The sequence below is a fragment of the Gymnogyps californianus genome, chromosome 1, assembly GCF_018139145.2.
Source record: "Gymnogyps californianus isolate 813 chromosome 1, ASM1813914v2, whole genome shotgun sequence".
Lineage (NCBI taxonomy): Eukaryota > Metazoa > Chordata > Aves > Accipitriformes > Cathartidae > Gymnogyps > Gymnogyps californianus.
In genome coordinates this window covers 151,158,600-151,170,392 of record NC_059471.1, presented here as the reverse complement: position 1 = coordinate 151,170,392, position 11,793 = coordinate 151,158,600, and the positions used below count along the sequence as shown (strand labels likewise).

General features: G+C 52.8%; 1 protein-coding gene across 2 annotated transcripts in view; it reads right to left on the bottom strand.

Annotated features, from left to right (window-relative positions):
* Positions 1 to 2,755: 2,755 nt before the first annotated feature.
* The window catches only part of SLC6A13 (solute carrier family 6 member 13), a 31,475-nt gene continuing 22,437 nt past the window's right edge, over positions 2,756 to 11,793 (bottom strand). For both annotated transcript variants that reach the window (XM_050893724.1, XM_050893715.1), the window contains 8 exons: positions 10,648 to 10,751; positions 7,642 to 7,766; positions 6,938 to 7,050; positions 6,654 to 6,791; positions 5,414 to 5,516; positions 4,661 to 4,761; positions 4,055 to 4,225; positions 2,756 to 2,875 (listed from right to left, as the gene is read on the bottom strand). In XM_050893724.1, coding sequence (XP_050749681.1) covers positions 2,756 to 2,875; positions 4,055 to 4,225; positions 4,661 to 4,761; positions 5,414 to 5,516; positions 6,654 to 6,791; positions 6,938 to 7,050; positions 7,642 to 7,766; positions 10,648 to 10,751 — 975 coding nt within the window. The remainder of the gene's footprint in view (positions 2,876 to 4,054; positions 4,226 to 4,660; positions 4,762 to 5,413; positions 5,517 to 6,653; positions 6,792 to 6,937; positions 7,051 to 7,641; positions 7,767 to 10,647; positions 10,752 to 11,793) is intronic.

Below are 11,793 nucleotides of genomic sequence, written 5' to 3'. Positions count from 1 at the left end.
TAAGAATGTCTAGAAAAACCTTTGGCTTTCTTGATTATCTGACCTGCCTAGCTCATCCAAAGCTTTACAGCAATTGGGTCATGTAGGAACACAGGCTTGGGAGGTTTCCTGGCTCATATATAACCAGATCAATAAACCACATGCCCAATTCACTGGACACCAGACTATTTTGAAATAAAGCAAGTCACAAGCCTTTCAGCAGACTCCCACTTCGTCTACATGCTGCTGAGCAGACTTTCTACATCAGCCGTATTTTGGAGATAGCTGTGGACAATTACTTTTTTCTATTTGGTTTAAAATACCTTCCCAGTGGGCCAAACCCCTTATAGATATTACTGGAAAATGAAAGTATAAGTTTGTTTAAGATTAGAATGACATGAATAAAAATATCTGTTGCTGGAACTTCTAATATGATTCACTCAAAAAGCCAACAGAAAAAAACGCTCTGTATTAAACTTCCATTCACTCATTTCTATAAGTAATTTCTACCAGCCAGTACCGTATTCAAGTGGCATGGCAGCTGGGCGGCTCCATCCTCCATCACACTGTGGGTCTCTTCCAAAAGGGGCTTCCCTTTGGTAGAGTAAGCTCTTTCTTACCCTCAGCTCACACATGAGGGTGTGAGCATCTGGGGAATCTGGAGCTCTGAGACTTTGAGGCCGCCCAGGAAAACTGTGACAGCCAGTTCAGCCCTGACCTCCCGCTCCCCAGCCCTATGCCTTCAGCATCACCAGCATCCTCCAGAGACAGGAAGGGAGGCGTGCAGAAACCCAGCGGCTCAGCTTTTGACAGGGGAGGTGCAGGGCTGACCACGGGGGGTTTAACCATGGTTGCACACGCAGCCTAGCAAAGGAACCCGCCCACCTTCATGTCCTCATGGAAAATGGGCTGGGAAAAGGGAAAACGGGCTGGAAATGAGATGAGGTTTCCACAGGCACTCTGGAACAGAGCCAATGAAGCCCCAGAGGACCACAGGTCAGTGGGTTCTCCCTCCTGGAGTTTAAAACTGCACGCTCAGAAACCCTCCCAGCAACAATCCCCTCAGTACCTGGTGCTCACCAGAGTTTCACAGCCTCTGTGAGTGAAAGCTTGTGACCCCTTTTCATCATTGACCTGTCTCCCATCTCAGGTCACCAGGCTCCAACAACACTAAACTGGGGAAAACCAAGCCCAAGAAACCCAAGCCAAATAACTTGCCATCGCCTATAGGTCTTCGGGGACCTAAACCAGTGTTTGCCGCAACTGAGGTCACCGTTCCCTGTGGGATGCAGCTCTCTGCAGAGAAAACCTCAGCAGGCAATGGAGGGAAAAATGCCCAGGTCATCGAGACCCAGGAGAAAATCCCTCCCCAGCCCTACAGCCGGTAAACCGGCTGCCACTGACCCCTAAGAGCAAACAGCCACCCAGCTCAGAGGATCTTCCGAAGCGGGGGAGGCGGCGGGCGGGGGATCCCGGCCCCGCTGCGGGGGTGCCCGCTGCCCCCGGCCCGCCCCGCAGGGACCCCAGCCCGCGCTGCGGCGGTAGGTGAAGTCCTGGGGCCACCTTGTGGCTAGCGGCGTGGATTGCTTTCATTTGCGTGTTCCCCTCCCCGCGGCACCAGAAGCCTCGGCCGTAGCGTGGTGCCCACCGGTGTCCATGTGCGCTTCGGGAAGCCGAGCGCCTCCGGCCGCTCGCTCAGCTCTGCCCGGGCTCCAGCTTCCTCAGGGTTTCCTGGGAGCCATCCAGCTCCCCGGGGTTACGTGTCCTCTGGCTGCCCTCCTCGGATGCTGGGGCTAAGTCACTTAAAACACAAGCTCTTTGATTTTTATTTTTTTTTTAACCCAAACAGCCTGGAAACGAGGGGCCCTGTTTGTTGACATGACATGCAGATCCCGCTTCAACCACGCAGCCCTTCTTCCGTACGCAGGAAAACCAAAATGACTGGCTCTCGAGCACCTGGACGGCAGTCAGCACAAAAAAGACATAGACCTGCAGAGACGAGGGAGAGTTTCCCATGATCCTTCACTTGCATGAAGAAAATGCAAACCCACGCGCTTCTCTCAGACCCCGGGAATAGCCCAGTGATTCATCAGCCAGATGACTGTTTTGGCTGGGAGCTGGCAATGGCTCCAGCAGAAGGTGGCATTGCACTCTCCACTTCACCTAGGCACCCCAGGCCTACCACTTATGGGGGCTTCTGAACCGGGGTTTCCTGTTTTCCTTCCTACCCTAACCAAGCTTCCTCTCCTCTGGCCACCCTCCCACACCGATGTGCCAGTGCAAGAGATCCAGACCTGAACGCCCAGCACATCTCCGCTAATACACATCCCGCCTAACATGCTGTGAGCGAGGGATGCTGGTGAGACAAAACTGAGACAGAGTGGGTCTAGAGGGGAAAAACAAGGATTTAATGGAATGAATGGGGATGCTCCCAAAGTCCACACTGGAGCCGCACCTCTGAGACTCTCTGACACTCTCCACTCCAGGATCAGTCCTTCCTTTCTGCCCACCAGAATGCTGGGGATGCTCAGGAACACCGGTGCTTGATCTGACCCTTCAGAGCCCTCGCCAGGGAGAGGATTAAGGTGCATTGCTAACTCCACGCAGACCATCTCCACGGCAGCCTCTTCCTCAGCCCTTCAAATCTTCCAGAGAAGGGAGCTCAGCCCAGAAATCCCTCTCTCCTTGGCGAGTGAAGAATCCTTGCGTTATCAAACAGGTGGTAAAGGCTGTATAGAAACCGTCCTGGGGGGAGGGAGGGAGAGTCACACTGGTCCTAGCAATGAGATTCAAGCTCTGTCAGCATCAGGAGGCCAGCTCTGGTGGAGGGAAGGGGCTGTTCCGTGTCCAGCCTGGAAGGCAAGTCCTCAAGTGGGCAGGTGAGTTGGCGGAGCCTCTGGAAGGCAAAGGCAGGCATTGAACACAGCTGCAAAGACAAAAGGTGACCTGGGCCCTGTCCTTCCAGTCATGGGTATCATTCAGCCAGCCAGGCAGGGTTGCAGGTCTGGTCCCTAAATGCCAGAGAAGTCCCAAATAAGGACAGTCAGCACTTCAGAAACTGAAGGGATAAACTCATCTTTCAATCACTTGTCCCAAGACAAGCACTGAGCACGTGAGAGACCTGAGACATGGTAGGAAAGCTCTGTCTTCCATTTGCTCCAGGCCAGGGCTAGAAAGCAGTCCAAAGAAAGGTTGGTGCCCACGTACCTCCAGGTCATCCCCTCCATCAGCACAGACTGCAAAGGGAGACCCTGTGCACACAGGTTTGTCTTTAACTGGGACAGCAAATGTGTAAGGGGCTACCCTCCACGTCATGCAGCGTGGCCCTTGCCATGCTCCTGCAGCTGTGCCCACTCCTCCCTGTCTGTGCTGGACACAGGGGTCAGGGGCCCACTGCCATCACAACCCATTTTTGAGCACTTGCAGGAGGCAGAGAACGGGTGGGATCCTGGGGGTTTGGGACTGTTTGTGAAACCTCCCCCTGAAACCATGAGCCATGGAAGGGATGCCTGTCTGGAGCAAGGTCTGGTTTGCCAGCTCCCTGCCCTCCCAATGCACATCCAGGGCAGCCAGCAATGGGTCACAGAAGCTCTGGGAGCTGTGCAGGCCCAGGGCACTGAGGCTGCGATGGAAACTCCAAACTCCCAGTGATCCCCTCCACTCTATACCTATGGCCTCAGCATAGACTGGGGAACTCAGCTGCCCGCAACGCTCACGGCATCTGGAGCTTTCTCAGAGCAAGTCCTCAAGCCTCAGTCAAGGGCAGCCTCCAAACTGACTTGAGGCACTGGAGATCATCTTTGTCCTCTCCATCTAATGAACTTTTTCCTAATGGTGCTTGCAAAGAGACAGAAGCAATAAACAAAGGGCACCAAGAGGCAACAGCCAACTTGGAGCAGCCCTCCAGCCAGGCAGAACTTAAAAAAAACGAGTCTATTATAGCAACGGACTCACTCAATCGATTTATTCTAGGCTCCCTGCTAATTAACCTGCAACACACAAATGGTCCCCCTGCAAGGCTGGACTTCAACACAGAAACACAGCCCATGCCCTGATCCCAGAGCACCAGCCTCACCTCTCTGAGGGAGCCTTTGATGGTGGAGAGTTTGTAGATGATCCAGAGAGGGATGCACACCATGGAGGAGAGGGCCAGCAGCCAGCCCAGGGTGTCTCCCCACCACGGGTACACGTACTTCTTGTTGTAGGTCAGCGGGGTGTATTTGATCAGAGAAAACAGGAAGGTTGCCTGGCAAGGTGGAAGAGACCAAGAGACAAAGAGCAAGAAAATCAACACCGTTAGCCAAGAGAGGTCTTCCTAGTGAGTCCACACCTGCAGAGTCTCATGGTAACAAAGAGCTCCCTAGGACAGCAACAGAGCAGACACCAGTCAAGCAAGCTTTGCTGGGACAGCCCCAATGTGCAGCACTGGGCATGGCAGCAAGGAGCTCACCCACCAGCAGACACCTCTATCACTGCTGAGCTGGGCCCCTCTCCCTGTTGTTTAGCCCCACGCCTGGCCACCAAAGCCACAAACACGGAGAACAACAGGCTCCCATACTACAGGCCATGTAACCTATACATATGCACATTCCTCTGTATATATATGTAGGTATCTATATCTCACAGGCAACCAGCTCTGCCCATCTTCCTCCCCACAGCTCCTCTTCCTGTGGGTCCTCACCATGCAAACTGCCGGGGTGATGAAAAGCCAGCAGTATTTGATGACGGGCCATGGCCGGTAGCCGATCATATCTTCAATGTTATTGTAGAAACGCTCGGCACCTGCAGAAAAGGGGAAGGATGCCTCGCGTCACCCAGGGAAGGAGGGCAGCAGGGTCTGCATGTCTGGGGTCCTGCTTCATCACTGTTTGGTTGCTCCCCAGAAGACGAGGCAGTAACCTCAGCATAGCCGACAGCCCTGTCGGGGACCTCGCCCGGACTGTAGCCAGCTTCAGTCTTTGTCCTGGACTAACATTCTCTCATCCCAGAACAGCCCAGTGGGTCAGCAGGGCCAGCCCCTCAGCATCACCCAGGCTACGACCTGAACCCAGGCTGGGACCTGAACCCAGGTTTTACCCATCCCTTTTGAATGTCAAGGCTGAGAGAGGGCTCTCAAAATGTCTGAGGGTCTCAGACTCCTCTATATGCAGGTTGGGAAAAGATTTCCCAGCCAGCTCCAAGTCCCCAAGGAAGGAGGGCCTCAAAAGCAGGGGCACATAGGAACATGCCGGGTATGTCTGCCAAGCAGATCCCTCGGGGCATTGCTGTGAGGAAACCCCCATCAGCTGAGTCCAGGGGCACAAAAGCAAGGGTTTAATGGTCTGCCTTGCACTGCAAAGCAATTGCCAAGATGAGCTGCAGACCAGCATTTTGAGGATGGACCAAGCGAGAGCCTGAGAGACCAGAGCTGGGGATCCCCCCGGTTCATACTCACCATAGACCCAGGCGATGCAGAGAGTCTCGAAGATGGCCACAAAAAGTAGGCACATGCCACTGGCAGCATAGTAATCAAAGAGCTGGAAGACATACATCCCACCCTGGGAAGGGCCAAGTGGGCAGCGAGGCAAGGTGGGGAGGGAGAGAAGGGAGAGGAATCAGGCACAGGCAAAGAGCTCCAGCCAGAGCAGGAAACAAATTCAACATCTTCCCCAGAGCTGGAGGCACCTTCCTTTCTCTGGGGCAGGGTTTTAGCCAACAGCAAAGGCCACATCCCTTGTGCTCAAGGCCTGATGGAGACATGCAGCCGCCTTGCTCTCAGGAGTCTCTGCAAGCCTTCATTCCAGGGCAGGGGAGGGCAAGTGACTTCGAGAGATTGTGGAGATATTTTAGGAGTAGACCAAAACAAAGCAACTCTTGTAGCTGGAAGTGAGGATGGAAATCGCCCTTAAGAGACGCAATGCATCTGATTTACTTTAGCCTCCTTATTTGCAGAGGGAAGTAGCTGTGCGTGCAGCTTTACAAGCACCTATTGCTGTGGGCCCAGAGGCTGGCAGCCTGGCTGGTTCACTGCCCAGGTCTGCAAGGCTGTCTACAAAATGGGCCTGCGGGTAAGTCCAGGCACAAAGCTGCAGGTGCAACATCGAAGGCAGCTTTTTCAAAATTATGCCCAAATGAAAACTGAAGATGCAAAGAGCATCATGGCAGCATCAATCCCCACAGGCTTACTGCAAGGAGGAGTCAAAGGTTTTAAACCAGAACAGTTTAACTCCCAGGCAATTAATCACAAGGGGAATATATAGGAAATCAATGTAATAGATATGGGATGCAGTCAGACCCACCAAGTTTCCTTACACCAAGTGTTCATGTAGCTCCATCCAGGAGGAAGGAGAAGGACAAAAGCGCTCCCCTCACCATGCAACAGGCTACAGCTGTAAAGGTTTGGCTCGTGTAAAGATAAATCTATAACCAAAATATGGGCTGTCCAGAGCTCCAATTATCAGTCTTGGCAGGAGAAGTTTCAGGGCTGTGATGGGCACAAGGGGTGAGGGCTGGAAGGGAAAATGCAAACACCATGGGGAGGGAAAGGCAGCCTCCCCCAGGCACTGTGCAGCAGGACAGGCCTCACCAGCAAGCTCTGGGCCCCAGCACGGACCCCATCACCCGCCAGGCCTCCCTCTGCCAGGGGGGCACTCAGACCCAGGAAGCACCACGCAGGCGGTCTGAGCCCAAAATACCTCTGTGAGCATCAGCAACCCGACCAGATAGGAGAGGATGGAGACCAGCAGGATGAGGGTCTCCCGGCGGTTCTTCTTGCGGAAGATGGTGGGGTACATGTCCACAAGGGCTGTGACGAGGCTCTCCACGCAGACAAACTGCAAAAAGCAGAGATCCCACCTCTGTCAGCCCATCCTGACCGGCTCCCCAGCCCCACTGCACCCCCCTCAGCCAAGTTCAAGCCTGTCCCGAAGGGACGGTGGCTTTTGTCTGGCAGGCAATCGCCCTGCACCTGCACCTTTACCTGGCTGTCCAGTCCCAGCAAAACAACCATCAGGAAGAAGAAGCATGCCCAGAGCGGGGAGAAGGGCAGCATGACCACAGCCCGAGGGTAGGCGATGAATGCCAGGCCAGGCCCTGCGGGGAGAAGGGCTTTCAGAGCGGGCAGCAGCATAGCAGCGGCAGCGGCGCGGCACAGCTGGTGCAGACCCGCCTGAAGCAGCCACCTGGCCAAGGCACAGCCTGCAAGCCATGCAGCCTCTCGCTCCGGTTATACCAGCGCTGTGCATGAAACCCAGGCTCCTCGAGGGGTGGAGGAGCCCAGCAGAAACAGAGGGAAAGGGGACACAGCAAGCTCTGGCTGCATCGCCGTTGTGAGGGCTGGGAGCCAGGAAAAGCCTGAGCCCAGGGGAGCACAGCACAAGCCTGGACGTATGCCATGCAGGCACCTCACCCCCCCACCAAGAGACAGCAGCTGCCTAATCCTAACCCTTATAGGCAGCTTATTATCGACCTCAAGACATGGCCATTGCATCTTTATATTTCATGAGCATGCATTTGTTTCTCCCTGGTTTTTGGAGGCAAAAAGCAGAGCTGCCCACCAGGATGGGAACCTGCAGCTGCAATATCATTTGCCCCAGGGTGGGTAACCTGTGGGCATGCTCCCCTTGCTGAGGGGGGTGAAATGGCAGCACCCCCGCGGCTCCATCCCACTGCAGTCCCACTCACCCGACTCGGCCACCTCGGCGATGGGCACACCCTGCTCCCCCGCCATGAAGCCCAGGATGGAGAAGATGGCAAAGCCGGCCACGAAGCTGGTGCCACTGTTGAGGAAGCAGAGGGCCACGCAGTCCCTGGGAGGAAGGGGCACAGCATCAGCCAGGTGGGGGTCCAGGTATGACCGACACCCCATGGCAGACCCCCGGGGCAGCACCCGTTCTCCCGCCCCAGCCACTGTGCCCACAGCAGGGCCTCTCTCCCAGCACCCCCACAGCTCAGCTCAGCATCAGGAGCTGCAGGAGGATGCTCCAGGGTGGGCAACACAGCAGTATCTCCCCCAGGGAAAGCCTTCTCCAAGGACAGCATAAATATGCATTCCTCACCTAAGCTCCTCGCTCATGAGGTAGTCTTGCTATGCATCTAAATGCCTGATTTCTTTCTTTTTTCGTCTCTCTCCCCTGGTCCCTCCTGTAGCAGAGAGTACCAGAGATTATTTTTGTCTGAAAGGGGGCATGGTTTTTTTCCTTAATAGATTTCTCAGACCAGTTACAATCTTCTTGGTTCTCAGCACTACTAGATATCTCCTGGTCCTTGCATTATGAGAAAAAGATGAACAGAGCCATCCAATTTATTTTCTCTGATCTATTCTCTTTTGTCTCTGTTTCATCTCATTCTCATCCATCTACTCTTTAAACTAAACATCTCTTATCTATCCAATTCCTTTTCACGCTCCAGTCTCCCTAGTCCTCTTGTGACTGCAACCCTGGGGACAACAATAACATTTGCAGCATCTTTCTGAGATATTCTGAACCAAACTGAACGCACCCCTTCTGGCATTTCATGGCCTACTCTGACTTTATTAAATGCTATTCTGCAAATCCAGTGTGATTTTCTGTATCATTCTTAAGGTATCTAGCATTTTGGAGGCTTCATGCTCCTCCCTGCATGTTAACTAGATCTATTCATGGTCTGCAACCATTTCTAGAGAGAAAGTACAGTTCATGCAGAGCCCCTACACTGTATAAATTCAGATTATTCCTTCCAAAGAACAGCTCTTTGCATTGTCAAGGACTGCACAGCACCTAACACCATCGCTCTGCCTTTGCACTTGGTTTCTAAGGCAGGAGAGTCTGAAAGAGGCCTGCAGAGTGAGTCCCTGTGAATCTCCCGCTGGTAAGGAGGGTCACGCTCCACCAAGCTCAGCTAACCCGGTGGGAAGCCCACGCCAGAACCTTGTTTCTCCGGTTGCTATAAACCACCTGCTCTCCACTCAAATTACATTCTCAGTCATTTTATACAAATCCCCATTTATTTCAAATAGTTCCTCTTCCTTCCCGCTGTTTCTCCCTCTTTCCCCTGGATGTACGCATGACAGGTCAAACCCTCCTTGGAAAGGCATGGGCTGGGAGGTGCTCTCCAGTCACCTGGCAGGTGGAAAGGGGTGTCATGGTGGAGGGTAACATGCAGGGAATGGCCAGAGCAAAGAGGTCTCTCCAGATTTTCACCGGAAAGGGAGCCAGGGAGCCCTGATGATAACCCTTACTGTCCCAGAAAACAAGAAATGGTCTATTCCGTTTGGTGCCACCTTGGACTGCTGCCATATGAACAATGGTCCCTCCTGCTCACATTCTCTTCTCTTCCAGGTCACCCAAGGTTACACCTGGCCTGGGATAACTGAGTGGGGCACCACGCTGGTGTCCCTCTGCCCTTTTAAAGCCTGGTCCTGTCTTCCTATGCAAACCAAGGCTGCAGAGCACAGAACCAACTCATTAAAACTAGGTCCATGCCTGGGAACAGGCTGCTCAGATGTTTGACACCAAAACTAAGAACAATTTCCCTAGCAAAGCCAAATAGCATAAAGGGTTTGTGTGTGAACAGACATCTCTCCCCTTTCTATAGCATCTCCCAGCTGCAGCTACAGAAGCTCTTTACAACCTTGCTGCTAAGCAGCCCCTGTCATCATCTCCATGTTGCACATCCAGGCTGGAGATGTAGACGGCTAGTGCCCAAGGACATGCAGCAGGCCAAAGCCAAATCCATTATCTCTTCTTTTCCCAGAGCTTTTTGAGAGCAAAACTGCATCTGGGAGAAGGGACATGAAAAGGAAGAGGAGTCCCAGTCCAGCTGCTGTTGGAGAGGGCTACAGCAGGAGTGAACTTCTAAGGTGAAGAGAGAGAAAGATGCCAAGCAAGGACTGTGTAGCCAGTGGTCTGCCTGGACCTTCCATGGCAACAACCACCATTTTGAATTTAAAAGGTGGGGGGAGAACCCAGTGCCAGGAGCAACACGGTCAGCAGAGAAAGGGTGGGAAGCGAGGTGGGCAGTTTTACCTAGAGGTGGCCTCCTCCACTCACACTAGCCTTTTACCCCTGGGGATGCAGCTCCAGATGCTGGATACATCTACAGCAAAATTAGTTTATTTTCACCTGATCACTTCAACTTGACAGCCTGATTCTGTCTGGCAACCTGGCCCATCTCTGTTCAAGGGCAGTCCAGCACATGGAGAGTATGCAAGAAACAGAAGTCGTATCTGCAGGCGTATATGTAGATCATAGATAGCACATAGGAACCCAGAGCACTGACAGCTGTGCAAGACACTAGGTCCAACTGAACCTAGGAAGGATAAATCAGAAGGTGAAAGGACTGCAGTCTAGAGCCATTAGATCTCACAGCTCTGCTTCCCCTATGGCTACTCATGCACCCATGTAACAGGGGAGGCTGCGGTGTGGGCTGGGGTCACAAAGCTAGTGAAGAGGATCTGACTTTGCTGGGTCTCAGCTGGTGTGGAAGAGGGGATTTGTCATCCATGGCACAGACAGAAAGTTCCCCTGGGTAGAAAGCACAGAGAGCTGGGATTTGGGGAGAAAACACCTGGAAAGAGTTTTCTTACGCCTTGAGTAGAAACAGAAAACACGACACTTCAAAAGGCCAGTAGCCTCCAGCAGTTCACCAGCCTACGTACACTGATGTTCAGGGAGGGGAAGGCTCTAGGCAGCAGAGCCGTGCTCCAGTTACCTGTAGCAGTTGTTATGGTATTTGTTATAGCTGCCCAGAGCTGTCAGGCATCCTAGACAAATGGCATACGAAAAGAAGATTTGAGTGCCTGCATCCATCCAGACCTGCAAGGGAGATGCAAACATAGGTGAGAAGACAAGGCCAGCGCAGCGTGCAGACATTGCACGAATGCGAAGAGGCAGAGCCCCAGGGGCAGCCGTAACCATCAGAAAGGCCAGTGATCAGGACATCGGCAATACCCAGCATTTAGACAAGCCTTTTCTAGGAGCACGTTATACAGTGCCAGGAATTACAGCGCCCAGTGAGGCACCCGGGGGGTGCTAAGAGCGCCAAAGGGAAGGGATGCACCAGGATCCTTGCAAACCCACAGCACATATAGCTCTTCATCATCATCTCTTTCTTCCTTGGACAAATCTGCAGAGCCCTGTGACTCTCCAGAGCCTCCCAGCAGCAAGAGACCAGATGAACACTTTCCACAAGAGCTGAAGGAGCCCTCTGCTAGCAGAGGAGGGGGACTTGATTTGGGCAAGCCTCGTCTCCCACTGGGTGGCACGGGTACATACAGCTTCTGGTGGTGGCCCTTCTCTCCGAGACCTAATTTAAAGGCTCCAAAACTTAAAAGAAAATTAACTGGGGAGGAGAGGAGTACTAGAAATAAACAGAGTTGTTTGCAAAAGACAGCTCCTAAAAGAAAATACAAGAATGCTGTTAGTCCCACGAGGCGCCTTTGAACTCTGCTTCGCTCTCACTGTCAATAACATGTCCCAGCGCTCCGAGGCTGACATTTGTCAATGCCAAATTTGATCTGAAAGCCTAGCTGTGTGCAGTCACCAATGCAACCACTGCTACTGCCTTCTGCAGAGAACAGCAAAAGCAGGAACCAACAGTGAGGAATGAAGCAATGACAAAGATTATTAATTAAACCCTCTGTTTTCTAAGATCTTTCTTCCTAAGGGGTTTATAAAATAGAGATAAGACAATCATTCAACCAACGCTAAAGGGTAGCCACATTCTAGAGACAAAAGAGAAGCTAGTCAGGAAAGAAGAGCAGAAGTATTACTGGGACAACTTTAATGAGAAAAGTCTCCATTTGGCTATACCCTCCTTCCCCAAAGTAGCAGTGCTGGTGAGCCCTTGGACAAACAC